The following is a 27879-nucleotide window of genomic DNA, read 5'->3' as shown; positions in this document are numbered from 1 at the left end:
GGGCGCTGGCCGAGGGCGGGCGGCTCTGCGCCAGCGACCTCCACCTGCTGCTCAACCTGCTGGGCGGCGGGGCGGGCGCGGGGGCGGGCGAGGTGTGGACCCCCGTGTGCTTGCCACGTTCGCGGCAGCGGGCGCTGGCCGAGGGCGGGCGGCTCTGCGCCAGCGACCTCCACCTGCTGCTCAACCTGCTGGGCGGCGGGGCGGGCGCGGGGGCGGGCGAGGTGTGGACCCCCGTGTGCTTGCCACGTTTCAACCCCGACGGGTATTTCTACGCGTACGCGGCGCGGCTGGGCGAGGAGGAGGAGGAGGAGGGCGTGACGCTGATCCTGCTGTCCACGGAGCGAGAGGGATTCTACGCGGCGGCTGCGTGCCGGCGGCAGCTGGAGGACACGCTGCGGGCGCAGGGCTGGCTGGCCGAGCTGGCGGCGGCTGTGCGAGGGGGAGCGGGGTACGGCCCCTCCCGCCCCGGCGCCCCCGAGCTCCGGCACTTCCTCTACAAGCCCTTGGAGGGGCCGGAGGAGATGCAGCAGCTGCCGCAGTTCACCAGGTGTGGGGATAGGGGGGACACACCAGAATTGCGGGATGGGTGTGTCCCTGACCTTCGCCTGACGCTTTTGTTCCCCGTCCCTCACTGGCCGCAGCCCCGAGCTGGAGGAGCCCTACACCAGCGAGGAGGAGCAGCACCGGCTCTTCGACCTGTACCACTACCTGCACAGCCGCGTGCACAGCCCGCACCGGCCCCTGCGCCTGCTCTACCACGTGGCTGAGAAGGAAACGCTGCTGGCCTGGGTGAGCCGCGGGGAAGGAGCCGTCAGCAGGGCCCAGAGCCAGCAGCACCTGTTTGTGCTGTCCTGAGAAGGTTCCAGAGTTAGTGGGGGTCGCTGGCTGGTGTGCTGTCGGTAGATCCTGCAGTTAACAGGATGCTCGGTGTCAGTAGATCCCACAGTTAATGGGATGTTTGGTGTCGGTGCTGTCAGTAAACCTCACAATTAATGGGATTTTCACTGGCAGTGCCATCAGTAGATCCCACAGTTAACAGGATTTTCGCTGGCAGTGCCATCAGTAGATCCCACAATTAACAGGATTTTCACTGTCAGTGCCATCAGTAGATCCCACAGGTAACAGGATTTTCGCTGGCAGTGCCACCAGTAGATCCCACAGGTAACAGGCGTGGGTTCCCACAGGTGACCAGCAAGTTCGAGCTGTACAGCTGCTTCAGCCCACTGGTGACGAAGGCGGGCGCCATCGCCGTGCTGACCAAGCTGCTGCGCTGGCTCAAGAAGGAGGAGGACTGGCTGTTCATCCGCTACCCGGCACCGTTCTGCGCCGCGCCCGCGCGCCCCGAGGGGCCCGAGCCCGAGGGCTGACAATAAACACTGAGACCCCAGGGAGAGTCCTGAGTCCGGGGGGACTGAGGGGTCAGGGGACACAGCCTGAGGGGTGAGGGGACAGGGGACACGGCCTGAGAGGTGAGGGGATGTGGGGACACAGCCTGAAGGTGAGGGGACAGGGGGACATCCTGAGGAGTGAGGGGACAGGGGAACAGGGCCTTAAGGGTGAGGGGATGAGGGGACATGGCCTGAGAGGTGAGGGTACAGGGGGACAGGGGACACAGCCTGAGGGGTGAGGGGACAGGGGGACAGGGCCTTAAGGGTGAGGGGATGAGGGGACATGGCCTGAGGGGTGAGGGGACAGGGGACACGGCCTGAGAGGTGAAGGGATGTGGGGACACACCCTGAAGGTGAGGGGACAAGGGGACATCCTGAGGGGTGAGGGGACAGGACCTTAAGGGTGAGGGGATGAGGGGACATGGCCTGAGAGGTGAGGGGACAGGGGGACACAGCCTGAGAGGTGAGGGGATGAGGGGACGGGGGACACAGCCTGAGGGGTGAGGGGACAGGGGACACGGCCTGAGAGGTGAGGGGATGTGGGGACACAGCCTGAAGGTGAGGGGATGAGGGGACATGGCCTCAGGGGTGAGGGCATGAGGGGACACAGCCTGAGGGTGAGGGGATGGGGGGACACGGCCTGAGGGGTGAGGGGACAGGGGGACATCCTGAGGAGTGAGAGGATGTGGGGATATGGCCTGAAGGTGAGGGGATAAGGGGACACGGCCTGAGGGGTGAGGGAATGGCAGGGACATGGCCTGAGGGGTGAGGGGATGGCAGGGCCATCCTGAGGGGTGAGGGGACGGCAGAGACATGGCCTGAGGGGTGAGGGGACACATCCTGAGGGGTGAGGGGATGGCAGAGACATGGCCTGAGGGGTGAGGGGATGAGGGGACATGGCCTGAGAGGTGAGGGGACAGGGGGACACAGCCTGAGAGGTGAGGGGATGAGGGGACAGGGGACACAGCCTGAGGGGTGAGGGGACAGGGGACACGGCCTGAGAGGTGAGGGGATGTGGGGACACAGCTTGAAGGTGAGGGGATGAGGGGACGGGGGACACAGCCTGAGAGGTGAGGGGATGAGGGGACGGGGGACACAGCCTGAGAGGTGAGGGGATGAGGGGACGGGGGACACAGCCTGAGAGGTGAGGGGATGAGGGGACGGGGGACACAGCCTGAGAGGTGAGGGGATGAGGGGACGGGGGACACAGCCTGAGAGGTGAGGGGATGAGGGGACGGGGGACACAGCCTGAGAGGTGAGGGGATGAGGGGACGGGGGACACAGCCTGAGAGGTGAGGGGATGAGGGGACGGGGGACACAGCCTGAGAGGTGAGGGGATGAGGGGACGGGGGACACAGCCTGAGAGGTGAGGGGATGAGGGGACGGGGGACACAGCCTGAGAGGAGAGGGGATGAGGGGACATGGCCTGAGGGGATGAGGGGATGGAGTGACACGGCCTGAGAGTTGATGGGGTGATGGAAGGGGTGAAAGGAGATGAGAACAGCATCAGAGAAGGGGGAAAAGGGAACAGAAAATTAGAGGAATGCAGGAGGGAAAACGGAGAGAAAACCTGAAAGAAAAGGTGGGTAAGAGCAGATAGAAAAGAGGGAAAATGGGGCAGAAAAGAGAGGGATGAGGGGACAGAAATCAGTGGGAAAACATGTGAGGAAACAGTGGGAAAATGTGACAGGAAAGGCTGGAAGAGGTGACAAGAAATGGAGGGCATAAATAGACAGGAAAGGGAGCAGAAAAGAGGGAAGAGGATATGATGAAAGAAATGACAGATTGGGGGTGAAAAGGGGATAGAAAATGACATCAGGAAGGGACAGAAACAGCTGGAAAAAGGGACAAAAATTAGGGCAAAGAATGGATGGAAAATGGTGGGAAAATGTGAGGCAGAAAGGTGGAGATATGTGAGACTAAAAGGGTGGGGAAATGTGAGGCGAAAAGGTGGGAAAACTGAAGGGAAATGGCATGAAAACGAGGGGTGAAAGGCAGGAAAACATGAGGGGTAAGGGCGGGAAAAATTAGAGAAAAAAGCAGGAAAATGTGAGTGGGAAAGGGCGGGAAAGCATGAGGGGGAAAGAGCGGGAAAGCATGAGGGGAAAAGAGCGGGAAACTGTGAGGGGAAAAGAGTGGGAAAACATGAGGGGAAAAGAGCGGGAAACTGTGAGGGGAGAAGAGCGGGAAAACATGAGGGGAAAAGAGCGGGAAAACATGAGGGGAAAAGAGCGGGAAACTGTGAGGGGAAAAGAGCGGGAAAACGTGAGGGGAAGAAGGGGGGAAAACCTGAGAGAATGGGAAGGAGAGGAGCTGAGAAAGCTGCAGAAAGAAGGTGAGGGGAAATGGGGGATGAAAAGGGACAAAGTGGAAGGACGTAAGACAAAAAATTGTGAAAAGGGGACTGGAAAGAGGGTGTTGGTGACAGAAAATGGAGCAAGAGGGGAAAGGACTGGAGAGGGAAATGAGGGACAGAAATGGAAGGGACAGAGGTGGCAGGAACTGGAGGAAGGAGGTGACAGAAATGGGAGAAACCCTGGAGAAAAAAGATAAGGAGGGAGGAAATGGTGACACGTGACAGAAAATGCGGGGCTGAGGGTGGAAAAAGGGGATGAGAATGGAAAAAGTGGAAGAGGATGGAAAAAGGGGAAGAGGATGACAAAGGCAACAGGAAGGGACAAGCCAGTGCCCACCATCATCATCCCCTGTGTCTCCCCCATGTACCCATGTCCCCACCATGTCCCTCCAGGCTGCAGTGATGGACCTGGACCCACGCAGTGAGGAGCTCTACGGCCAAGAACCCCCAAGACCACCATGTGTCCCAGTGTCCCCCCGCCCCAGGGACAAGGTGGTCTCAGGTGTCCCCAGGAGAGGCAGTGTCCCTGTGTCCTGCCCAGTTCCCCCCTCAGGTCCCCCTGGGAGGATCCCACAGCTGGAGGCACTGCTGAGGCAGGTGCACAGCGTGCAGACAGGTGAGTGTGAGGACCCCTGTGTTCCCCCATGTTCCCACGTCCCACCTGTCCTCCAATGCTCCCTTGTGTGCCTGCCACGTCCCCCCATGTCCCACGTGTCCCTCTGTCCTTCCCACTGTGTCCCACAGTCCGTGAGGCCACGACACAGGAGCTGGTGAAGGCACAAGACTGCAGTGAGGGGTTGCGCCAGCACCTGGAGCAGCGTGAGTCACCTGGGGGGGACAATGAGAGGTCTGGAGGGGACACTGAGAGGGCCGGGGACACACACAGAGGGGTCTGTGGGGTCCTTGGGTGGTGTGTAGGGACCCTGAGGGGTTTGTGGGGGCTCTGAGCTTATTTCCCCCTCCCCACAGTGGAGCAGCATAAGGAGGCACTGGAGAGGTCCTGGCAGCAGGTGCAGGGTGAGCCCGTGAGGTCCTTGGCTCTTTGGGCCCCCCCCAAAACCTCCCCTGATGCCCCCTGAACCTCTGACCCCCTTGACCACCATGATTCCCTGACCCTTGTGGCCACCCAGAGGGGGTGGGACCCCCTACACAGAGGGACCCCTTTGGCCCCTGTGACCCCCCTGATCCCCCTGACCTTGACCCCTGTGACCCCCCTGGCCCCCCCAGAGTCACTGCAGAGAGCGCAGCTGCAAGGGAAGGAGGTGGATGCAAAAAGTCAGAGGTGAGTGGGGACACTTGTGACCCTCCTCAACCTCACCTGTGCCCACGTGACCTCTGACCCTTCCCAAGCACACCTGGTGGCCCCTGACCCCCCTGCAGGCGCTGCGGGCTCTGCCTGGAGAAGCAGCAGGACCTGGAGGGGACAAAGCAGCAGTGGGAGCAGCTGCAAAACCTGCGCCGGGGACACAGGTGGGGCTGGGGACACAGCCTGGGGGACACAGGTGGGCTGGGGGTGGCACTAGGTGACCCACAGAGGTCATGTGACCACCGTGTCACCTCCTGTGTCCCCTCACCCCCAGATGGCAGCACTGCCAGCAGCTCGAGGCCATCATGGAGGAGCTCAAGCAGCTGCGTGTCACATACGTGAGCCCCGGGCTGGGGTCCCTCACACACCTGGGTGCCCTGGCACACCCTGGCATCATCCCCTTCCCCCTGTCCCCCACAGGCTCCAGCCCACCTGGAGGCTGAACTGGTGCAGCTGGAGAAGATGGAGGAGAAGTGGCTGAGCTGGGGTGAGCCCCTGACACCTGAGTGACCCCTTCGAGCACCTGAGTGTCACTGCTGACATCTGAATGACCCCCGTGACACCTCTGGGCACGTGAGGGACGCCCTTGGACACCTCAGTGACCTCTGCCAACACCTGAGTGACCTCCTGAGCTCCTGACTGACCCTGGGCCACCTGAGCCCCTCTCCCACAAGCCCCCGAGTGACCCCCCTGAACACCTGAGCGCCCCCAAACCCGGGTGTGTCCTCTTGGGCTGACCAGTGTCCCCCCCTTGCCCAGAGCGCCGTGTGATGGATGCCGAGGAGCAGCTGGGCCCAGAGGCACCTGTGCTCAGGTGAGTGCCCACCTCTGGCCCCGCCCCCTCAAGGGTGGCCCTGCCCACTCTGGTCTGTCCCCACCCCCTTTACCATTCTTGCAGGCGATTGGTGCAGCAGGAGCAGGAGGGGGCGGGGCAACAGCTGGAGGTGGAGCTGGGCCGGCAGCAGCTGAGCCTGCAGCGCCGTGACAGGTGTGTGACCCCTGGGGACAGGTTTGTGACCCCTGGGGACAGGTGTGTGACCCCTTCAGGACAGGTGTGTGACCCCCTGTCTGCAAGACAGATGTGTGACCCCTCAGGACAGGGGTGTTACTCCTGGGGACAGGTGTGTGGGACGCCGCCCTGTCACCTGGGCCCCTCAAGGCCCCACCCACATCCAGCCCCACCTCTTCTCTGGCCCCACCCCCAGGTTGGCAGAGGAGCTGCAGATGCTGCAGCGCCCCCAGGAGGCTCTCCCAGAGTGACAGGGGACGAGATGGACACACCCCATGGGACACCTGTGGCACCTGCGTGACACCTCTGTGTGTTACCTGCGGGCCACCTGTGTCCTGCCATGTTCTTATGTCCCCCATTCCCCATTGTCCTCCCCTCCATGTCCCCCTCAGGTCCCCAAGGCTTCCCTGTATCCCCCAGTCCTCTCAAGTTCCCCCCATCCTCCCCATATTCCCCAATTGTCCCTCATGTCCCCATTTTCCTTAATGTCCCCCATGTCCCCATGTGTCCCACAATGTCCCCCATGTCCCCTCATGTCCCCAGTGTCCTCCATGTCCCCAGTTCCCCTCCAATGTCCCCCATGTCCCCTCATGTCCCCATTTTTCCCAATGTCCCCCATGTCCCCCCAGGTCTCCATGTGCCCCACAATGTCCTCTCACATCCCTGATGTCCCCCATGTTCCCAGTTCCTCCCCATGTCCCCCCAGTGTCCCCCATGTCCTCCCAGGTCCCCCCATGTCCCCCCAGGTCCCCTTATGTCCCGATGTCCCCAATAAACGCTCTGCCACCACTACTGTCTCTCAGGCGTCTCTTTGCAACCGCGGGTGACACTTCCCCCAAACATGGCGGCCCCCTATGGCCGCCGCCATTGCTCTCCCCAGGCCGCTGCCATGCTGTGGGCGGGTACGCCCGTATCCGGAAGCGGAAGTTGGACACGCCCCCGCTTCCGGTCGTTGTTGGGCCTAGCCGGGAGCGTCTCTCGGAGGCGGCGACAGCGATGGTGGGGGGGGGGAACGGGGGGGGTGTGGGGGTCTCAGGGGGTCTGCGGTGTCTGGGGGACCCCCCCAGGCCCTGACACCCCCCGCCGTTACCCCCTCAGGACAGCGAATTCTCGGACGCGGAGGCGGCCCCGGGCGGGGAGGAGAACGCGCCGGTTTATTGCGTGTGCCGCAAGCCGGACATCAACTGCTTCATGATGTGAGGGGGGTTCTGGGGGGTCCCCAACTGCCTTATAGTGTGAGGGAGGGTCTGGGGGGTCCCCAAGTGCTTCATGGTGTGAGAGGGGGTCTGGGGGGGTCGCCAAGTGCTTCATGGTGTGTGGGGGAGCGGGGGGAGCGGGGTCCGCAACGGCTTCGGGATGTGAGGGAGGGTCTGGGGGGTCCCCGAGTGCTTCAGGATTTGAGGGAGGGTCTGGGGGGTCGCAGCAGATCTGAGGGGGCAGCAGAGTGGGGGCACAGGGCTGGGGGTCCCGGGTGCCTCTCAGCGTGGGAGTTGGGGATGTCCCGGCTTATCTGGGGGTGTTGGAGGGGGTCCCTTGAAGTGGGGAGGGGGTGCAGGGTCCTTTTGCGGGGGGCTTTGGGGGTGCCCGGCTGAGGGTCCCGGTGTCACCCCCGTCCCACAGCGGCTGTGACAACTGCAACGAGTGGTTCCATGGGGACTGCATCAACATCACCGAGCGCATGGCCAAGGCCATCCGCGAGTGGTACTGCCGGCAGTGCCGCGGTGAGAGGGGCGGGGGGCTCTGGGAGGGCGTGGGGGGCTTTGGGGGGGGCTCTGGGGGGCCATTTGGGAGTGGCAGTGCCACAGTGAGAGGGGCTGGGGCCTCTGTGGGGACTCTGGGAGGGTTTTGAGGGCCTCCAGGCGGCTTTGAGGGGCTCTGGGGGGCCATTTGGGAGTGGCAGTGCCACAGTGAGAGGGGCTGGGGCCTCTGTGGGGACTCTGGGAGGGTTTTGAGGGGCTCCAGGCGGCTTTGAGGGGCTCTGGGGGGCCATTTGGGAGTGGCAGTGTCACAGTGAGAGGGGCTGGGGGCTTTGGGGGGGCTCTGGGGGCCTATCTGGGAGTGTTGGGCTGCAGCGAGAGGGGCAGAGGGCTGATTTGGGGGGTTCCAGGGACACCTGAGGACTGGGTAGCTTTTCGGGGGGGTGTCTGGGTGGTTTTTGGAGTGCCTGGCCCCATTTTTGGGGTGTCTGACCTCAGATCAAGTGCTCAGCCCACATGTGCAGAGAATGTAAGGCGGGGCTGTCCCTGGTGGGATTTGGGGTGTCCCTGGTGGGATTTGGGGTGCCTGACCGCGTTTTTGGGGTGTCCCCGGTGGTGGACCCCCTGACCCCTCTGTGACCCCTCCCTCCCCAGAGAAGGACCCGTCCCTGGAGATCCGGTACCGGCACAAGAAATGGCGGGAGAAGGAGCACGAGGGGACCAAGGGGCAGGAGCTGGAGCAGGGCCGGGCTGCCAAGGTGGGCTCTGGTGGGGGGTCAGGGGATGGGGACCCCACAAAGGGGAAGACCCCAATTCTGGGGGGAGGCTGGGAGGTGCTTGAGTCCCTTGTGATGAGGGATTTGGGGGGCACCAGGGGGTTGGGGGATTCTTTGGGGGAGATCTGGGGGACCCCTGACCTTGTCTGGGTGCCTGGAATCCCTCCCAGCTTGGGTTTTGTGTTGTCCCTGGGTCTTTCTTGGGGTGTCTGACCCCGTTTTTGGGGTGTCTGACTCTAGATCAAGCACTCAACCTGCATTTGGGGGGTGCAAGGTGGGGGTTTCCCCGGTGGGATTTGGGGTATCCCTGGTGGGATTTGGGGTGTTCCTGGTGTTTTTGTTTCCAGGGTGCCTGACCCCATTTTTGGGGTGCCTTGACCCCAGATCAAGTGCTCGGCCCACATGTGCAGCAATTGCCAGGCAGCGGTGTCCCTGGTGGGATTTGAGGTGTCCCTGGTGGTTTTGGGGGTGCCTGACCCCATTTTCGGGGTGCCTGACCCCGTTTTTGGGGTGCCTGACCCCAGATCAAGCGCCCAGCTTGCATGTGCAGCGAGTGCGAGGCAGGAGTGTCCCTGGTGGGATTTGAGGTGCTTGACCCCATTTTCGGGGTTCCTGACCCCATTTTTGGTGTGCCTGATCCCATTTTCAGGGTGCCTGACCCCATTTTCGGGGTGCCTGCCCCCAGATCAAGTGCTCAGCTTGCATGTGCAGCGAGTGCGAGGCAGGAGTGTCCCTGGTGGGATTTGAGGTTCTTGACCCCATTTTTGGTGTGCCTTATCCCATTTTCGGGGTGCCTGACCCCATTTTCAGGGTGTCTGCCCCCAGATCAAGCGCTTGGCCCACATGTGCAGCGAGTGCGAGGCAGGAGTGTCCCCGGTGGGATTTGAGGTTCTTGACCCCATTTTTGGTGTGCCTTATCCGATTTTCGGGGTGCCTGACCCCATTTTCGGGGTGCCTGCCCCCAGATCAAGTGCTCAGCTTGCATGTGCAGCGAGTGCGAGGCAGGAGTGTCCCCGGTGGGATTTGAGGTTCTTGACCCCATTTTTGGTGTGCCTTATCCGATTTTCGGGGTGCCTGACCCCATTTTCGGGGTGCCTGCCCCCAGATCAAGTGCTCAGCTTGCATGTGCAGCGAGTGCGAGGCAGGGTTGTCCCTGGTGGGATTCGAGGTTCTTGACCCCATTTTCGGGGTGGGTGCCTGACCCCATTTTTGGGGTGCCTTACCCTGGTTTCGGGGTGTCTGCCCCCAGATCAAGCGCTCGGCCCGCATGTGCGGCGAGTGCGAGGCAGGGGTGTCCCTGGTGGGATTTGAGGTTCTTGACCCCATTTTCGGGGTGCCTGCCCCCAGATCAAGCGCTCGGCCCGCATGTGCGGCGAGTGCGAGGCGTGCCGGCGCCCCGAGGACTGCGGGCAGTGCGACTTCTGCCGGGACATGAAGAAATTTGGGGGCCCCAACAAGATCCGCCAGAAGTGCCGGCTGCGGCAGTGCCAGCTGCGGGCGCGGGTGAGCGGGCACCTGGCGTGTCCCCAGCTTGTCCCCAGTGTGTCCCCAACGTGTCCTTGGTGTGTGTTGGGAGTGGGGTGTGTCCCCTGTGTGGCGTGGCCTCAGTGCCTGCCAGGGCTGGGGGCGTTGGGGTGGCCTTGGTGTGTCCCTAGCGTGTCCCCAGCATGTCCCCAGTGTGGCTCTTTGTGGCTGTGTTCCTGTCATGTAGCCTCTGTCACCAGCTCGTGTCCCTTTGTCACCCTGTCCCATGTCCCTCTGTCACCGTGTCCCGTGCCCCTTGGTCACCGTGTCTCATGTTGTGACACATCGTTTGTCATTGTCTCGCCATGTCCTCGTGTGTCTTTGTCACTTTGTGCTATGTCCCTGATATGTCACTTTTCTGGCATGTCCCTGTGTCCCCCCTTCCTCACGTGTTCTGTGTCCCCAGCGAGCTGCTGCGTGTGTCCCTGTGTCACCCTGATGTTCGCCCAAGGTGTCTTGTGTCCCCAAGTGTCCCCTGTCCTTGTGTTCCCGTGTCTGTGTGTCACTGTCTCACAGTGTCCCCAAGTGTCCCCTGTCCTTGTGTTCCCGTGTCTGTGTGTCACTCTGTCAGCGTGTCCCCAACATGTCTTGTGTCCCCAAGTGTCCCACGCCCCTGCATGTCCCTGTGTCTGTGTCACCTTGTCCTGTGTCCCTGACACGTCTCCAAGGTGTTTTGCGTTCATAACTGTCCCATGTTCCTGTGCCACCGTGTCCCTGTGTCCCCATGTCCTTGTCCCCATGTCCCTGTGTCTCCACATCCCGTGTCCCTATGTCCCGTGTCCCTGTGTCACTGCCCTGTCCCTGATGTGTCCCCTCCATGTCCCCACAGGAGTCCTACAAGTACTTCCCCACCTCGGTGAGTCCCAGGGGCCCTGGGGGGAGGGGATGGAGGGGAGGGGGAGGGGAAAGGGGGACCCCAGACACCCCCCATCCCCGTCAGAAGGGCGTGGGGGCAGGGCCAGGCCTTGCTGGGGGGGGGGAGCACCCCAAAACCCTCAGTGCCCTTGGGGTGAGGGGGGGGCTCACAGGTACAGGGGGTGGGGGTGCCCAGGAATGTGCTGACCCCACCCAGTTAGTGCAGGGGGTCCCAGGGGTGCCATGAGGGGGTCCTGGGGGGGTCCCAGGATGCCATGGGGGGGTCCTGGGGGGTCCTAGGGGGTCCCTGGTGGGTGCTGACCCCCCCCCCCAACTGATGGGGGCATCCTGGGGGTGCCATCGGGGGGTCCCAGAGGTCCCTGGCAGTGTTGACTCCCCCCCACCTTGCAGCTTGCACAGGAAAAAAAGGGGGATCTCGAGGGGGGGTCCCAGGGGTGCCATGGGGGGGTGTCCCGGGGGGGTCCCAGGGGTTCCATGGGGGGGGCCCGGGGGTCCCTGGCGGTGCTGACCCCACCCCCAGCTGGCTCGGGGGCGTGAGGGGGACCTGGAGCTGCTGAAGGCGCAGCTGGGGGGGCCGGGGCCCCCCGAGAGCCTCTCGGATGAGGAGCTGCCCCTCGACCCCCGGCTCTACCAGGAGCTCTGCGCCGGCGCCTTCGACGAGCACGGCCTGGTGAGCCCCCAAAAACTGCCCCCCCGGGACCCCAAAAACTGCTCCCCCGGGACCCCAAAACTGCCCCCTGGCACCCAAAACTGCCCTGGGACCCCAAAGCTGACCTCCCCGGCACCCCAGAACTGCCCCAGGACCCCAGAACTGTTGCCTTGGGACTTGAAAACTGCCCCTCCTGAGACCCCAAAACTGCCCCCTTGGCATGCCAAGAACTGCCCCGGGACCCCAAAACTGTCCTCCAGGCACCCCAAATACCTCCTCAGGACCCCAGACCTGCCCCCCTGGGCACCCCAAAACCCACCAGGCACCCCAAATACCCCTCCAAATAGCACAGGAGCAGATTTGAATGAGGTTTTTGCACATCAGGGCCTGGTTTAGTGTGTTTAGGCCTGGTTTTAGGCTGTTCACAGGTGGTTTTGTGTGTCAAGGTGAGCTTCAGGTATATCATGACATGTCCTTGGTCCCTGTCTGGGCATGTCCCCAAATGTCCCCACGGGGGCTGTGCCCTGAGACGTGTCCTCAAATGTCCCTAGCGTGTCCTGGCACATCAGGACATGTCCCCATGGCACTCTGAGGCTTGTCAGGCGTGTCCCTGCATGTCCCCAGCGTGTCCTGGCACGTCCCCACACCGAGCCATGCGCCTGAGGCACCTCAGGCCACGTTGCCCCCTCGTGTCCCTTCACGGGCTACGCCCTGAGGCGCATCGGGGGTGTCACCCCACGTGTCCCCCACGTGTCCCCACGTGTCCCCATGTGTCCCTGGTCCTGCCAGCCCTGGCTCAGCGACGCCGAGGACGCGCCGTTCCTGGACCCCGTCCTGCGCAAACGCGCCGTGAAGGTCAAACACGTCAAACGCCGCGAGAAGAAATCCGACAAGAAGGTGAGGGCCACTGGGAGCTACTGGGAGGGCCACTGGGAGCTACTGGGAGGTTCCATGGGTCACTGGGAGGGCTCTGGGTGGTTGCTGGGTTACGAGCGGTGGTTACTGGGTGGTGACAGGTGGTTACTGGTGCTCACTGGTGTGGAAGGAGGGGTGGCGGAATGAGCACTGGGAGCTGCTGGGAGGTACTGGGAGGGTTCTGGGTGGTGACTGGTGCTAACTGGTGTGGAAGGAGGAGCGGTACAAGCGGCACCGGCAGCGGGCACGGCACTGGCGGTGCTGGCCTGTGAGTTGCGGTGACTGGGAGTTACTGGGAGGTAACTGATGCTGACTGGTGATTACTGGTGCAGAAGGATGAGCACTAAAAGCGGCACTGGCAGCGCTGGGCTATGAGTGGTGGTTAATGGGAGGTTACTGGTTTATGAGCGGTGGTTACTGGGAGGTTCCTGGTGCTAACTGGTTCTGACTGGTGCAGAAGGAGAGGTGCTACAAGCAGCACTGGCAGTGGGCACCGCACTGGGGGGGCTCTGGTGGTTACTGGGCTATGAGTGGTGATTACTGGGTGGTTACTGGGAGGTTACTGGTTCTCACTGGTGTTAACTGGTGCAGAAGGAGGAGCGCTACAGGCAGCACCGGCAGTGGGCACGACACCGCGAGCGCTGGGCTATGAGTGGTGGTTACTGGGAGCTACTGGTCTATGAGTGGTGGTGACTGAGTGATTTCTGGGTGATTACTGGGAGGTTACTGGTGCTAACTGGGGGTTACTGGTGCAGAAGGAGGAGCGCTACAAGCAGCACCGGCAGCGGGCACGGCACTGGCAGTGCTGGGCTGTGAGTGGTGGTTACTGGGAGGTTACTGGTCTATGAGTGGTGGTGACTGAGTGATTTCTGGGTGATTACTGGGTGATGACTGAGAGGTTACTGGTGCTAACTGGTGCAGAAGGAGGAGCGCTACAAGCAGCACCGGCAGCGGGCACGGCACTGGGAGGGCTCTGGTGGTTACTGGGTGGTGACTAGGAAGTTACTGGGAGGTTACTGGTGCTAACTGGGGGTTACTGGTGCAGAAGGAGGAGCGCTACAAGCGGCACCGGCAGCGGGCACGGCACTGGGAGGGCTCTGGTGGTTACTGGGAAGTTACTGGTTCTCACTGGTGTTAACTGGTGCAGAAGGAGGAGCGCTACAAGCGGCACCGAGCGCGCCGACGCCCGCGACCCCGCGGGGCTGGGGCAGTGCCTGGGCCCCGGCTGCACCCGCCCCGCGCGCCCGCCCTCCAAGTACTGCAGCGAGGCCTGCGGCATCAAACTGGCTGCCAAGTGAGTACCCACCAGTACGGACCAGTATAAACCAGTGCGGGACGGGACAGACCGGTACGGACTGGTATGAACTGGTACAGAACAGTACAGGCTGGTATAGACCAGTATAAACCAGAACAGAACAGTGCTGACTGCTGTAGTCCAGTACGGAATGTTAGAGGCTGGTATAGGCCAGTATAAACCAGTATAGAATGGCACAGACCAGTATAAACCAGTATGGAACAACACAGACCAGTATAAACCAATAATTATCAGTACAGACTGGTGCAAACCAGTATAGACTAGTATAAATCAGTACAGAATGATACCAACCAGTATAGGCCAGTATAAACCAGTACGCAATGGTGCAGACTGATATAGACCAGTGTAAACCCATATAGACCAGTATAAACCAGTTACATAAACAGATCCTGCCACAGTGATCCTGCAGTCCCCATTAACCCTTTCCTCACCCCGATCCCAGCCAGATCTACAAGATCCTGCCTCAGTGGATCCCACGGATCCTGCAGCCCCCATTAACCCTTTAGTCCCCGATGCCAGCCGGATCTATGAGATCCTGCCTCAGTGGATCCCAGGGATCTCAGGGCTGCCATTAACCCTTTCTTCCCCGATCCCAGGTGGATCTATGAGATCCTGCCTCAGTAGATCCCTGGGATCCTGCAGCCCCCATTAACCCTTTCCTCCCCCCGATGCCAGCTGGATCTACGAGATCCTACCACAGTGGATCCAGCAGTGGATCCCAGGGATCCTGCAGCCCCCATTAACCCTCTCCTCCCCCTGATGCCAGCCGGATCTACGAGATCCTGCCACAGCAGATCCCAGGGATCCTGAAGCCCCCATTAACCCTTTCCTCACCCCGATCCCAGCCAGATCTACAAGATCCTGCCTCAGTGGATCCCACGGATCCTGAAGCCCCCATTAACCCTTTAGTCCCCGATGCCAGCCGGATCTATGAGATCCTGCCTCAGTGGATCCCAGGGATCTCAGGGCTGCCATTAACCCTTTCTTCCCCGATCCCAGGTGGATCTATGAGATCCTGCCTCAGTGGATCCCAGGGATCTCAGGGCTGCCATTAACCCTTTCTTCCCCGATCCCAGGTGGATCTATGAGATCCTGCCGCAGTAGATCCCAGGGATCCTGCGGCCCCCATTAACCCTTTCCTCCCCCCGATGCCAGCTGGATCTACGAGATCCTGCCACAGCGGATCCCAGGGATCCTGCAGTCCCCATTAACCCTCTCCTCCCCCCGATGCCAGCCGGATCTACGAGATCCTGCCGCAGCGGATCCAGCAGTGGCAGCAGAGCCCGTGCGTGGCGGAGGAGCACGGCAAGCGGCTGCTGGAGCGCATCCGGCGCGAGCAGCACCAGGCGCGGCTGCGGCTGCAGGAGATGGAGCGGCGCTTCCACGAGCTCGAGGGGCTCATCGCCCGCGCCAAGGGGCACCCGCCCCGCGAGGACGAGGAGGTGGGCACCCCCCAGGGCTCGCAGAGGGCTGGGGACCCCAAAAACCCTTTAATTCTCCCTGTTTTGGGTCCCTCTTGAGATCCCCCTTGGTCCTACATGGACTCCTGGGTCCCCCCAAACCTTTTAATTCTCCCTGTTTTGGGTCCCTCTTGAGATCCCCCTTGGTCCTTCATGGACACCTGGGTGCCCCCAAATCTTTTTCCCCATTCTGGGTTTCTCTTGAACCCCTCTGCTCCTCTGGTACCCACATGCAGCTCCTGGAGGGTTGGGGACCCCAAAAACCCTTTAATTATCCCAGTTCTGGGTCCCTCTTGAGATGCCCCCTGATCTTTCATGGACTCCTGGGTGCCCCCAAACCATCGAGGCCCCCTTCACTGCCTTTCCCTGGATCCCCTCCAAAATCCCTGGGTCCATCCTGGATGCCCCCAACTCTTTAATTCCACCCATTCTGGTCCCCCCTGAGCCCCTGGGCATCCCCCAAATTTCTGAGTCCCTCCTGAACCTTGTCCTGGGTCCCCCCAAACCCCTCCCTGGAGCATCTGGGTGCCCCTGGAGTCCCCTAACCTTGTGTCCCCCCAATCCCTGGGTGCCCCTGTGGACCCCCTGATCCCGCTGTCCCCCCAGAGCACGGAGGGGGACAGCGAGGACACGGACCTGCAGATCTTCTGCGTGTCCTGTGGCCACCCCATCAACCCCAAGGTGGCCCTGCGGCACATGGAGCGCTGCTACGCCAAGGTGATCCCGGGATCTGGGGGGGGGAGGGGGGGCAGGACACCCTGGGGGAGCTTTCTGGGGTGGGGGGCAGGCCCCAGACCCCTAAAACCTCCTGGGAAGGGAGGGGCAGCACTCTGGGGAGGCTTTTCTGGGGTGGGGGTGTCACCCTGAGGGGGGAGCACCCAGGGGGGAGTTTGAGTGGGGGGTTGTGGCTGTCTGGGGGATGTCCCTCAGCCCTCTGCCCCCCCACCCCAGAACACCTCTCGTGTCCCCCCAGGGCCACCCGGCTGTTCTGTGACGTTTACAACCCCCAGAGCAAAACCTACTGCAAGAGGCTGCAGGTGCTGTGCCCCGAGCACTCCCGGGACCCCAAGGTGGGCACAGAACGAGGTTTTGGGGGGGTGGGGGCAGTGCCCAGGACACTCCTGGGACCCCAAAGTGGGCACAGAATGAGGTTTTGAGGGGTGGTGGCAGTGCCCCGAGCACTCCTGGGACCCCAAGGTGGGCACAGGGTGGCTTTGAGGGGCAGGGGTAGTGCCCAGGACACTCCTGGGACCCCAAAGTGGGCACAAGGGGGACAGGACATGGGCAGTGCCCAGGACAGTTTTGAGACCCCAAAGTGGGCACAGAATGAGATTTTGGGGTTGAATTTAGGGAATCTGTGCCCCGAGCACTCCTGGGACCCCAGGGTGGACATGAAGGGACAGGACATGGGCAGCGCCCAGGACACTGCCAGGACCCCAGGGTGGCCGTGGAGGTGGCAGAGGGGCTCTGGGCGTCCCCAGCCCTGCTGACCCCGTGCCCGCCCAGGTGCCCGCGGACGAGGTGTGCGGGTGCCCGCTGGTGCGCGACGTCTTCGAGCTGACCGGGGACTTCTGCCGCGTCCCCAAGCGCAAGTGCCACCGCCACTACTGCTGGGAGAAGCTGCGCCGCGCCGAGGTGGACCTGGAGCGCGTCCGCGTGGTGGGTGCCACCGCCCCGTGTCCCCAGAGTGTCCCCAAAGTGTCCCTGTCGCTGTCCCTGTCCCCCCGCAGTGGTACAAGCTGTTTGAGCAGTGTCCCTGTCCCCATGCTGTCTCTGTCCCCGCACCGTTCCTGTCCCTGCACTGTCCTTGTCCCCACAGGGTGTGTCCCCACGCTGTCCCTGTCGCTGTCCCCACTCTGTCCCCACACTGTCCCTGTCCCCACTCTGTCCCCATGCTGTCCCCACGCTGTCCCTGTCCCTGCATTGTCTCTGTCCCCACGCTGTGTCTATCCCCACTGTCCCCACAGTGGTACAAACTGGATGAGCTGCTCGAGCAGGACAGTGTCCCTGTCCCCACCCTGTCCCCACTGTCCCCACCCTGTCCCCACGCTGTCCCCACGCTGTCCCTGTCCCCACACTGTCCCCACCCTGTCCCTGTCTCCACACTGTCCCTGTCCCCCCACTGTTCCTGTCCCTGTCCCCACGCTGTCCCTGTCCCTGCAGTGGGACAAGCTTGACAAGCTGTTGGAGCAGGACAGTGTCCCTGTCCCCACCCTGTCCCCACTGTCCCCACCCTGTCCCCACGCTGTCCCCACGCTGTCCCTGTCCCCACACTGTCTCCACACTGTCCCCACCCTGTCCCTGTCTCCACACTGTCCCTGTCCCCCCACTGTTCCTGTCCCTGTCCCCACGCTGTCCCTGTCCCTGCAGTGGGACAAGCTTGACAAGCTGTTGGAGCAGGACAGTGTCCCTGTCCCCACCCTGTCCCCACTGTCCCCACCCTGTCCCCACGCTGTCCCCACGCTGTCCCTGTCCCCACACTGTCTCCACACTGTCCCCACCCTGTCCCTGTCTCCACACTGTCCCTGTCCCCCCACTGTTCCTGTCCCTGTCCCCACGCTGTCCCTGTCCCTGCAGTGGGACAAGCTTGACAAGCTGTTGGAGCAGGACAGTGTCCCTGTCCCCACCCTGTCCCCACTGTCCCCACCCTGTCCCCACGCTGTCCCCACGCTGTCCCTGTCCCCACACTGTCTCCACACTGTCCCCACCCTGTCCCTGTCTCCACACTGTCCCTGTCCCCACACTGTTCCTGTCCCTGTCCCCACGCTGTCCCTGTCCCTGCAGTGGTACAAGCTTGACAAGCTGTTGGAGCAGGACAGTGTCCCTGTCCCCACCCTGTCCCCTCACTGTCCCTGTCCCCACAGTGGTACAAGCTGGACGAGCTGTTTGAGCAGGACAGCGTCCCTGTCCCCACACTGTTCCTGTCCCCACACTGTCCCTGTCCCCACGCTGTCCCCACACTGTCCCTGTCCCCGTCCCCGCAGTGGTACAAGCTGGACGAGCTGTTTGAGCAGGACAGTGTCCCTGTTCCTGTCCCCACCCTGTCCCCACCCTGTCCCCACGCTGTCCCTGTCCCCACGCTGTCCCTGTCCCTGTCCCCACGCTGTCCCTGTCCCCGCAGTGGTACAAGCTGGACGAGCTGTTCGAGCAGGAGCGCAACGTGCGGGCGGCCATGACGAACCGGGCGGGGCTGCTGGCGCTGATGCTGCACCAGACCATCCAGCACGACCCGCTGACCACGGACCTGCGCTCGGACCGCTGACCACGGCCTGCCTCAGGCCGCTGACCGCCCCCAGAGCCCCAAAACCCCCCCAGACCCCTCCCTACGTCCCCCCACCCCTGATTCCTGGGTGCTTCCCCGTCCCCAAATAAACAGGGTGTGCAAAAAGTCTGGGGGTGTCTCTGGGCTGTCCGTGGGATTCGTGGGGTCATCCAGGGGATATAGGGGAGCTCCTGTGGGGTCTTTGGGATCCTGGGGGTCCCTTTAGGAGGAATTTCCGGAGCCTCTGGGTTCTGGTACCACCCCAGACCCTGCAGAGGCTGTGGGGATCCCTTCGCTGGCCTTGGGGGTGGCTGGGGGGGGGTCCTGAGAAGGCTGGGGGGTCATTAGGGGTCCCTGGCGGTTTTGGGGGATCCTTTGGGGGGGGTCCTGGGAGGAAATGGGAGCAGCATCCATGGGGGGCTGGCAGGGGTCCCTGGCGGTTTTGGGGGGTGCTTTGGGGGGGGATCCTAAGGGGAAATGGGAGCAGCATCCGTGGGGGGGCTGGGAGGGGTCCCTGGCGGTTTTGGGGGGGTTCTGGGCAGGGGAAAGGGCTCCAATGGGCCCCAGGGGAACTATCCGGGCTCATTAGCATAGCCACGCCTACGCGTTTGTTCATTAACATATGTCCGCCCTCCTGTCGTCACGTGCCCCGCGGTCACGTGCCTCCCCCTCTCCACGGGTGGCGTATCGCCCCGCCCCTCCCTGGTTTTGCCGTTTCTCATTGGTCCACTTCGCTTCACGTGATTCACAGTCCCCGCCCTCTGCTTTTCCCGCCCGGCATTTCCGCTTCCGGCGCGGGGCCCCGCCCCCTCCGCCCCCCGCGGCCTCGCGGCGTCGCCAGAGGAAGAGGAGGAGGAAGAGGAGGAGGAAGAGGAAGAGCTGCGCCACAGGCGGGGGCGGATGGGAACGGTGAGGGGCCGGAGGGCTGCGGGACCGCAGCGGGTTTGAGAGAGGAGCGGGGAGCGAGAGGGATCATAGCGGGGAGACGCGGCCGGTGGGGAAGGGCGGGCCGTGAGGGGGGCGGCTGGGAGGGAGGTTGCGTAGGGGAAGGGGCGTGAGGGAGGGGGAATTTGGGGCAGTTTGTGAGGGGGAGGGACTGTTTGTGAGGGGAAGGGGCAGTTTGGTGGGGGAGGGGAGGATGGAGTCACGTGGGGAGGGGGGCGCGGCCCCGCTGTGTTTGGGGGCGGGGTCCGGCGGTGTTTGGGCTCTCGGGGCGGGTCGTGACCCCCTCCCCACCCCCTCCCCGGGGGTCTCAGCCCCCCCGCAGGATGGCGGAGGGCTGGGCCGAGTGCCCGGCGCTGGGCCCGGGCTGGCAGCGCCGCGAAGCTTTTCGGAAATCCGGGGCTACCAGCGGCCGCAGCGACACCTACTACAGGAGGTGCTCCTCCCCAAAAACCCCCAGCGCCCCCCTCCCACCCCCTCGGGACTGCGGGTGGGGCCGGTTCTGCCCTTTCTCCCTCCTAGACCCCATCCCGTGTCCATTTGAGGGCTTTCCCCCCACTGCCCCGTGGTGTTTCCTGGGGGATTTCAGAGCCCCTCTCCCATCTCCCCCTCCAGGGTCTCCCCAGGGCCACCTCCGTGCCCCTTTCCCCAAATATTCCCAGTCCCCTCCAATTTCTCCAGGATGATTTGGGGCTCGGGGGGTCCTTTTTGAGCGTTTTGGGGTCTCCTGAGCTCTGTTTGTTCCCCCTTTCCCATTCTCCCTTTGGCATTTGGGGGCTCCCCCGGGCTCAGCGGTCCCTGTGGGGTTTTGGGGCCGTTCCTGGGGATTTTGGGGCCCGTCTGACCCGACTCCCCGGCAGCCCCACGGGGCAGAAGTTCCGCAGTAAGATCGAGCTGCGGCGGTTCCTGGGCCCCGGGCACGACCTCAGCAACTTCGACTTCAAATCGGGGCTGCAGCGACCTGGCCCCACCCAGGTAAGGGGGATGGGAACCGGGAGGGGCCCTAAAAACCACGGGGGGGGCACGGGGGGGGGGGGGGCGGGGAAACCTGGAGCTCTCCTGAGAGGGGAACCCCATAACAAGAATGGAATTGGGAGTGGAATAAAGAGGTGGGGTAAAAGGGGCTCCTCAAAATGAGGGAAATAAGGTTGAGGTGACCCTAAATTGGGGATGGGGGGGGGGGAACAAGGGGTCTTTAAATTTGGGAGGAGCAGTAATGGGGGTTTTGAAGTGGGGGAGGGGTCACAAGGGGTTTTTGTGACCCCTCTCATTTTCTGCTTTTCAGGCCAGGAAGAGCCCCAAATGGCATCTGCCCACCGAGCCCCTCCCAGAGCCCCCCGAAATCTTCAAAAAGGAGGAAGAGGAGGTGGAAGTGGAGGTGGAGGTGGAGGTGGGCGGGGCTGAGACCGAGAAGACCCCACCCTCATCAGTTCAGGCCCTGCCCATCCCTGTCCAGGCCACGCCTCTGACTCTCCAGGCCACACCCCCTTCCGTTGAGGCCACGCCCTCTCCGGCCGTGGCCACGCCCTCACTGGAGCCCCCCCATCGCAGGACCCGGAAGCGGCTGCCCCTGGAGCCCCCCCAGGATGGGGTGGTGGCGTGAGTGGGGGAGGGGTCAGGGGTCCATGGGGGGTCGTGGGGTCCTCCAGGTCTGGGGGAAGGGGTCTCCTGGAGCTCTTGGTCTCAGGATCAGGGGGTGACCCCAGGAGGGAGGGATTGGGGTCCCTGGGGGGAGTTTGGGGGGTTCCCTCAGGGGGGTTGCGGGATCTTAGGGGCAGTGGGGGTGTTGGGGTCCCCCCGGCACCCCCCAAAATGCTGCCCCCTCCTCCACAGGCTTTGTGCTGGCTGCCAGAGCCTCTTCCCGGGGGTGTCCCTGCCCCCCCAGCGCCGCTGCCGCTGGCTCTGCCCCGACTGCCGTGGTGAGCTTCGGCCTCAGAGCCCTCCTCCTCATCCTCTTCCTGCTCCTCCTCATCCTCTTCATGCTCCTCATTGTCTCAGCCTTTCTCCCACCTTCCTCAGCTCTCTCAGAGCTTTTTCTGTTTTATTCTCTTCCTCATTTTCCTGTTCTCTTTGTCCTTCATTCCCTGGGGTTTTCCCTCTCCATCATCATCATCGTTCCTTGAATTTCTTCAGCCTCATAATTAGCATTTTAATCCTCTGGAACTTCTTGTTCCTCCTTCTTCTCCCTGATTCTCCCCTGCCTCCTTTTCCCTGTTTTGGACCATTCTGGAGAGGAAGGGATCTTGAAGGAGTTTGGGAGGGGGGTCAGGGGGGAATCCCAGAAAAGTTGGGGTGACCCTGACCCCCTTCCTCCACCTCCCCCAGCCCAGAGACGAAACTTCAACCGGGAGCAGCGATTCTACAAGGTACCCCCGATCCCTCAGGGGGGTCAAACGGTGCCCTTGGGCATTCCCCCGATCCCTCAGGGGGTTTGGGGAGCCCCCCCAGAGCCCTGACACCCCCTCCCCACAGCGGGTGGGCTGTGGCACGTGCCAGGCCTGTCGCATCCCCGAGGACTGCGGGATCTGCAGCGCCTGCGCCCGCAACCCCCCCGGGGGCCCCTCCGGGCCCGGCCGGACCCCCAAGTGCCTCCTGCGCCGCTGCCTGCGCATCGTCAAGAAGGTACCGGCACCCCCTTGTCACTGTCACCCCCCTCGGTGTCACCCGCACCCCCCCAGTGTCACCAGCACCCCCTTGTCACTGTCACCCCCCTCGGTGTCACCAGCATCCCCCTCGTGCCACCAGCACCCCCTTGTCACTGTCACCCCCCTCGGTGTCACCAGCACCCCCCCAGTGTCACCAGCACCCCCTTGTCACTGTCACCCCCCTCGGTGTCACCAGTACCCCCCCAGTGTCACCAGCACCCCCTTGTCACTGTCACCCCCCTCGGTGTCACCAGCACCCCCCAGTGTCACCAGCACCCCCTTGTCACTGTCACCCCCCTCGGTGTCACCAGCATCCCCCATGTCAGTGCCACACCCCTCGTATCACTGCAATCCTCCCTCTCCCAGTGTCACTGTCGCCCCCACCACTGTCGCCTCCCCAAGCGCTCCGAGCCGGTCTCAGGAGCTGGGGTCCCCCTCGGTGTCACCAGCATCCCCCATGTCAGTGCCACACCCCTCGTATCACTGCAATCCTCCCTCTCCCAGTGTCACTGTCGCCCCCACCACTGTCACCCCCCGAAGTGTCACCAGCACCCCCCCTGTGCCACCAGCACCCCCTTGTCATTGTCACCCCCCCTCGGTGTCACCAGCACCCCCCAGTGTCAGTGTCAACCCCCCCAATGTCACCATAATCCTCCCTCTCCCCGTGTCGCTGTCACCTCCTGTGTCACCACAAGGCTGTGTGCCCCCTGTGTCACTTGTCACCTCCATGTCCTCTTGTTCATTGTCTGAGCATGCACGTGGTGCTTAGTTAATTAACATTTATCTGTGTTAATTAACATTACCAGTGTTACCACGTGTGGCTGATACCCCACGTTATTGTACGTTATCATGTGTTATCCCTGTTATCTCACTTTTTTTTGTGTTATTCCACTCTGCTCTTGGTTATCCACATTATTCCATGTTCCCTGAAGGGCCTGGATGTGGCTCCTGGCCTGTCCCTCTGTCCCCCTGTCCCTTATCTGTGGCAGCACATCCACCCATGTCCAATATCCTCCCACGTTATCCCATGTTTACCCATGTTATCCCATATTTTTCCACTTTATTCTGTGTTATTCCATGTCCTGCCCGTGTCCCCACAGAGCCTGGGCTGCAGCTCCTGCCTTGTCCCCTGTCCCTCTGTCCCTTGTCTGTGGCTGCATCTTCACCCATGTCCTTTTATATCCCCCCCATGTTATCCCATTTTATTTTATATTTCCCTGTATTATCCCATATTACCACATAGTTATGGGATTTTCCCATCTTTTCCCTTGATTTTTTTGCATGTTTTTCCCCATGTTTTTTCCCCGTGTTTTTTCCCTGTTTTCTTCCCATGTTTCCCCATATTTTCCTGTTTCCCTGTATTGGTTTCCCATGTTTTTCCCCCTGTTTTCCCTGCTCTCACGGGTAACCCCCCTGTCCCCGCAGGGCCTGGGCTGCGGTTCCTGCGCCGGCTGCCTGAGCACCGAGGACTGCGGCAGCTGCTGCATCTGCCTGCGGCGCCTGCAGCCCGGCCTCAAGCGCCAGTGGCGCTGCCTGCGGCGCCGCTGCCTGCGCCCCAAGGTGGGACTGACCCCCGGAGCCCCCCAGTGTCCCTCCTGCCATCCCCGACCTTCCCTGGGCTTCCCAGAGCCCCCCCATGTCCCCCCTATCATCCCCGACCTTCCCTGGGCCCCCCAGAGCCTCTCAGTGTCCCTCCTGCCATCCCCGACCTTCCTTGGGACCCCCCCGCTCTCCCCTTCTCGCTCCTGCCCCGGTGTCACCCTGGGGTGTCCCCTCACCCGTTGTCCCCTGCTGACGCCCCCCACCCTGTGTCCCCCCAGAAAGCCAGGGTGGCCAAGAAGCCGCAGAGCCCCCGGCTCCTGACAGAGGTGAGTGCGGGACCCCCGGGCAGTGGCACAGCGCAGACCCCCGGGTGTTTCGGGGGAGGGGGGACCCCAGGGTGCCCCCCTCAGCCCCATTTCTCCCTCCAGAAGTGGAAGCCCCTCGTGGAGCGGGAGCCCAGCGACGCCTCCAGCGCCAGGCACAGAGTGAGTGGGACCCCCGTGGGCACACCTGGGCACACCTGGAACCCCCAGCCCCCCCCACAAACCCCCCCTCCCTCCCAGAAGCTGCTGACCAAGGGCAAGGAGAAGAAGAAGCCGGGGCGACCCCCGAAGGCCCCTGGGCCCCGCGGGGTGAGTGACAGGCCTTGGCCCCGCCCCATGTATGTTAGCCCCGCCCTTCCACAGTGGCCACGCCCCTTCCAGAGCAGCTATTGGGGCAGGGGGGGAGCCGTAATGCCCTTAATATAGGGGGCTGTAAAAGGGGGCAGTATTGGGGTGCAGGTACCGTAATGATCCTAGTGGCTGTTCCAGCCCCTAATGCTGATGATCAGGATTCAGGATAACAGTGCAGATACCGTAATTTTCCTAAAAGTTGTGCTAGCCACTAATACTGGGGTTCAGGCCTTGCAATAATGGGGTGCAGGTACCATAATGATCCTATGAGCTGTTCCAAGGCTCAGCACATTCAAACCTCACTAATTGTGGGGTGCCAGTAGCATAATACCCCTAATACTGGGGCCAGGTCACTGTGACACCCCAAAAACTGTTTGCAGCTGATGCACAGTGTGAGCAACCCTGGCTGTGGGGTTGCAGCACTGCAATGCTCCAAATAATGGGGTTCAGGTACCCCAAAACCCCTCAGAGCAGGGTTTGGTTACCATAATTCTCCTAATACTCACTATGGGTTTAATAGTAGGACCCAAGGTACCAACAGTGGGATGCAGATACTGTAATGCCCCAAATATTGGGGCTCAGATACCGTAATGCCTCTAATAGCAGGGCTCATACTGTAATCCCTCTAATAGCGGGGTGCAGATACCGTGATGCCCCAAATACTGGGGCTCAGATACCGTAATGCCTCTAATAGCTGCTCCTACCGGAATGTCTGCCTTGTGCCTAACCCGCTGCTGCTGCCTGGCTGCCGTAATACCCCTAATACTGCCGCATCTACCGTAACTCTCCTAATAGCTGCTCCCACGCTAACACCACGCCACCGGGCAGGCCCTGGGGACACTCCCTGCGGCGGGCCCTGGGGACACTTGGGGACCCGGGGGTGACGCTGCTCTCTGCCGGCAGCGGGGGGTGCGGAGCCGGGCCAGCCGGCGCTGCGGGGTGTGCGCAGCCTGCCGGCGCCCGGCCGACTGCGGCCGCTGTGACTTCTGCCGGGACAAGCCCAAATTCGGGGGGCAGAACCTCAAGCGCCAGAAGTGCCGCTGGAGGCAGTGCCTGCGCTGTGCCATGGTGGGTGCCCCCCAGTGCTTCCTCCCAGTGCCTCCCAGTAACCTCCCAGCGAGTCCCAGTCATCCCCCCCGCCCCCTTTCCTCAGCGACCCGACTCCTTCGGCTGGGGAAACTGAGGCACGCACAAGGTTCAGGCTCCCCCGGCCGCCCCGGCGCTGGGTGCGGCCCAGTTTGGACCAGTATGGACAAGTTTGGGTGGGAGGGGGGCGTTGGTCGGCACCCAGCTGGCACCTGGACGCTTGGGTCCTGTTTTTTGGGGGGAGGGGGTTGCCTGGACGCCTGGGTCCTTCCTGCATTGCTTGGCTTTGGGGAGCTCACCCTGGGTTCCTTTTGGGGGGGACGGGTGGGGGTCCCTCAACCAGCCAGGCCCACCTGGGGGGGGGTTCTTCCTGCATTTGTGCTTGTCCCCCCAAAATCCACATCCCCCTCCCCTTGGAACTGCCCCACCCGCTCTGAGGTCTCTCTCCTGGCGCAGAGGCGGCTGCTGCCGGTGGGGGGGGGTCGCTGGGGGCCCCCCTGGAGCGGCCGCCCCCTCCCCCTGTCCAGGCCCACCCCCACGGGACCCTCACCCCCCTCATCCCCCCCTTTGCTGCGCTTGCTTTGCTGCTTTGCTCTGCACGGACCCTCCCCCCTCGGGGGGACCCAGGCATCGGGGGAGGGGACCAAGGTGTCCCCACGCCCCCCCCCTCCCCCCACCCTGCGGGAGGGGCTTTGGAGGGTTTTGGGGACCCCCAGATGCCTCGGTCCCCTCCTCCGTGACCCCAAGGCTTGTGTGTGCCTCAGTTTCCCCACGGGGGATGAGGTGGGGGAGTCCTCTGCAGACACCTGGGTCCCTTTTTGGGGGGTGGGGGGCTTCCTCCTGGATACCTGGGGGGGGTCTCACCTGGCTGCCCTGACCTGCCCCTCCCCCACAGGAGAAGGAGGAGCTGCTGGGGGGGGCTGAGAACGGCCCCAGGCCCATCCTGGGCCCCCCCCTGCGACTCTGCCCCATCAAGGAGGAGGCGGGACCCCTCCCCCGCCTCGAGGTGAGACCCCCCGGCTGCCTGGGACCCTCCCTGGACACCTGGGACCCCCCTGTGACCCCCCCTGCCCCCCAGGACCCTCGCCTGGGGCTCCTCATCGCCTCGGCCCCCCGCCTCAAAGGGGCCCCCCCGGAGCCCAGCGTCGCCCCCCAAAGGGTGAGTGGGACCCCAAACACCCCCTGAGCCTCCTCGGGGTGTCTAGGACCCCCATAACGCCCCTGCTCCCCATTTTGCAGCCCCCCCCCGGGGATTTGGGGGTCCTGATCGCCGCCACCCCCCGTGTGAAGCAGGAGCCGCCCCAGCCCAGCGCGTCCCTGGTGCCGGTAAGGGGTGGGGGGCCCTGGGGTTTGGGGGCGTCCCTGCGGTTTGGGGGGGATCCTGAGCCTCTGCTTTCACCCCCAGGTGCCCCCCCAGCACCCCCCTGCACAGCTGGTGGTGCTGGATGAGAGTGAGGAGGAGGAGGAGGAAGAGGAGGAGGAGGGCAGCAGCCGAGTGGTGAGGAAGAGGGGGGGGATTCCTCGGGGAGGGGGGAGTCAGAGGATTTGGGGAGGGTCCTGAGGAACCTGGGGGGCTCCTGGGGTGGGGGGTATTTATTGCGTGTCCTGGGGGGGGCTTTAGAGGGAATTTGGGGAGAGGGGTGTGAGAAATGTGAACTTTAGGGAGGAGTTCAGGGTCCTGGTGAGCTGGGGAAGGGATTTTTGGGAGGGGGAGGTTTTTGGGGTCCTGTTAATTTGGGGAAGGGATTTTTGGGAGGGGGGAGGTTTTTGGGATCCTGGTGAGCTGGGGAAGGGATTTTTGGGAGGGGGGAGGTTTTTGGGGTCCTGTTAATTTGGGGAAGGGATTTTTGGGAGGGGGAGGTTTTTGGGGTCTGGTGAGTTCTGGAAAGGACTCTGGGGCTGATCCTTGGGTTTTTTGAGGGGCTCTCAAAGCAAGGGGGTTTACAAGGAGGTTCCTGCTGGCTGGGGGGGGTTCTTGGGGGGGCTCTAAGTGTTCCCCCCACCCCATTAACCCCTTCTCCCCCACAGCCCTTCCCTCTACCCCCCGCTCCCCAGCTCTGGCCCGGCTCCTTCCTGGAGGAACTGGCCGAGATTCCCCTCCCGGCTCACTGGGGGGTCGTGGGGGCTGACGGTGGTCCCGGGCCGTGCCCGGCGCGGGGGCTGCGGCTGGTGCAGCGCTGCCCCCGCTCCTCCATGGCCGCGGCCGCCGTGCTGCTCAACCCGGGCTTGGCTTTCCGCGTCTTGGTCGCCCGCGGCCGCCCGGTGCCCCCCGGGCACGAGGTGCTGGCCCGGCGCCCCCCCCTGCGCTCCGTGCTGGACCTGGTGGAGCTGCTCTGCGACCTCGAGGCCTACGGGCCCTGCCCGGGACCCCCGGCCCGGCCCCCCGCCCCCCGCTGCCATGTCCTGGTGAGGGGGGGGCGCTGCTGCCGGCCCTGCCAGATGCTGGCAGGGGAGGGG

The 27879-nt window shown here is 63.1% G+C and overlaps 4 protein-coding genes across 7 annotated transcripts in view; all 4 read left to right on the top strand.

Moving 5' to 3' along the window:
- Positions 1 to 1387, top strand: part of LOC121336831 (vacuolar fusion protein MON1 homolog B-like) — a 5931-nt gene extending 4544 nt beyond the window's left edge. The window contains exons 4-6 of the mRNA XM_041406335.1: positions 15 to 547; positions 642 to 789; positions 1185 to 1387. Coding sequence (XP_041262269.1) covers positions 15 to 547; positions 642 to 789; positions 1185 to 1367 — 864 coding nt within the window. The 3' untranslated portion in view covers positions 1368 to 1387. The remainder of the gene's footprint in view (positions 1 to 14; positions 548 to 641; positions 790 to 1184) is intronic.
- On the top strand, positions 1363 to 6531 carry LOC121336819 (involucrin-like). 4 transcript variants are annotated; one of them, XM_041406320.1, is made up of 11 exons: positions 1363 to 1469; positions 4138 to 4360; positions 4489 to 4563; positions 4714 to 4761; positions 4972 to 5026; positions 5125 to 5214; positions 5325 to 5388; positions 5471 to 5537; positions 5810 to 5864; positions 5949 to 6038; positions 6256 to 6531. In XM_041406320.1, the coding sequence occupies exons 2-11, from the start codon at positions 4147 to 4149 to the stop codon at positions 6308 to 6310; spliced, it is 813 nt and encodes a 270-aa protein (XP_041262254.1). In that variant the 5' UTR covers positions 1363 to 1469; positions 4138 to 4146; the 3' UTR covers positions 6311 to 6531. The 4 variants fall into 4 exon arrangements, with proteins under 4 accessions (XP_041262254.1, XP_041262256.1, XP_041262253.1 ...); XM_041406322.1 differs by lacking the exon at positions 1363 to 1469 and having other exon boundaries at positions 3697 to 4360; positions 5962 to 6038; XM_041406319.1 differs by lacking the exon at positions 1363 to 1469 and having other exon boundaries at positions 3697 to 4360.
- A 275-nt stretch (positions 6532 to 6806) lies between these two features.
- On the top strand, positions 6807 to 18675 carry CXXC1 (CXXC finger protein 1). Its single transcript, XM_041406315.1, has 15 exons — positions 6807 to 7058; positions 7158 to 7255; positions 7680 to 7780; positions 8411 to 8514; positions 9880 to 10035; positions 10886 to 10912; positions 11453 to 11602; positions 12371 to 12478; positions 13252 to 13298; positions 13653 to 13790; positions 15046 to 15253; positions 15878 to 16047; positions 16245 to 16341; positions 16778 to 16930; positions 18393 to 18675. Exons 1-15 carry the CDS (start codon positions 6822 to 6824, stop codon positions 18531 to 18533), a joined length of 1935 nt encoding a protein of 644 aa, XP_041262249.1. The 5' UTR covers positions 6807 to 6821; the 3' UTR covers positions 18534 to 18675.
- A 304-nt stretch (positions 18676 to 18979) lies between these two features.
- Positions 18980 to 27876, top strand: MBD1 (methyl-CpG binding domain protein 1; the record flags this gene model as incomplete). Its single annotated transcript, XM_041406334.1, has 17 exons — positions 18980 to 19442; positions 19790 to 19911; positions 20336 to 20450; positions 20761 to 21074; positions 21309 to 21394; positions 21801 to 21841; positions 21948 to 22097; positions 23546 to 23680; positions 23941 to 23988; positions 24091 to 24147; positions 24226 to 24294; positions 25240 to 25404; positions 26318 to 26428; positions 26501 to 26581; positions 26662 to 26748; positions 26828 to 26920; positions 27451 to 27876. Coding segments are annotated over exons 1-17 (2109 nt in total), but the record flags the coding sequence as incomplete, so codon positions are not given.
- Between the last annotated feature and the right edge of the window lie 3 nt (positions 27877 to 27879).

The sequence above is a fragment of the Onychostruthus taczanowskii genome, unplaced genomic scaffold (assembly GCF_017590055.1).
Source record: "Onychostruthus taczanowskii isolate IOZ18803 unplaced genomic scaffold, ASM1759005v1 scaffold249, whole genome shotgun sequence".
NCBI classification, from domain to species: Eukaryota; Metazoa; Chordata; class Aves; order Passeriformes; family Passeridae; genus Onychostruthus; species Onychostruthus taczanowskii.
This window is presented reverse-complemented; position numbering and strand designations above follow the sequence as displayed.

Coding starts and splice junctions, on each gene's coding strand:
- CXXC1 (XM_041406315.1), top strand. CDS start 6,822: ATGTCCCCAATAAACGCTCTGCCACCACTACTGTCTCTCAGGCGTCTC. Junction 12,479..13,251: donor AGAAGAAATCCGACAAGAAG/GTGAGGGCCACT, acceptor TTACTGGTGCAG/AAGGAGGAGCGCTACAAGCA. Junction 13,791..15,045: donor GGCATCAAACTGGCTGCCAA/GTGAGTACCCAC, acceptor CCCCGATGCCAG/CCGGATCTACGAGATCCTGC.
- LOC121336819 (XM_041406319.1), top strand. CDS start 4,126: ATGTCCCTCCAGGCTGCAGTGATGGACCTGGACCCACGCAGTGAGGAG. Junction 5,027..5,124: donor GTGGATGCAAAAAGTCAGAG/GTGAGTGGGGAC, acceptor ACCCCCCTGCAG/GCGCTGCGGGCTCTGCCTGG. Junction 5,538..5,809: donor GGAGAAGTGGCTGAGCTGGG/GTGAGCCCCTGA, acceptor CCCCTTGCCCAG/AGCGCCGTGTGATGGATGCC.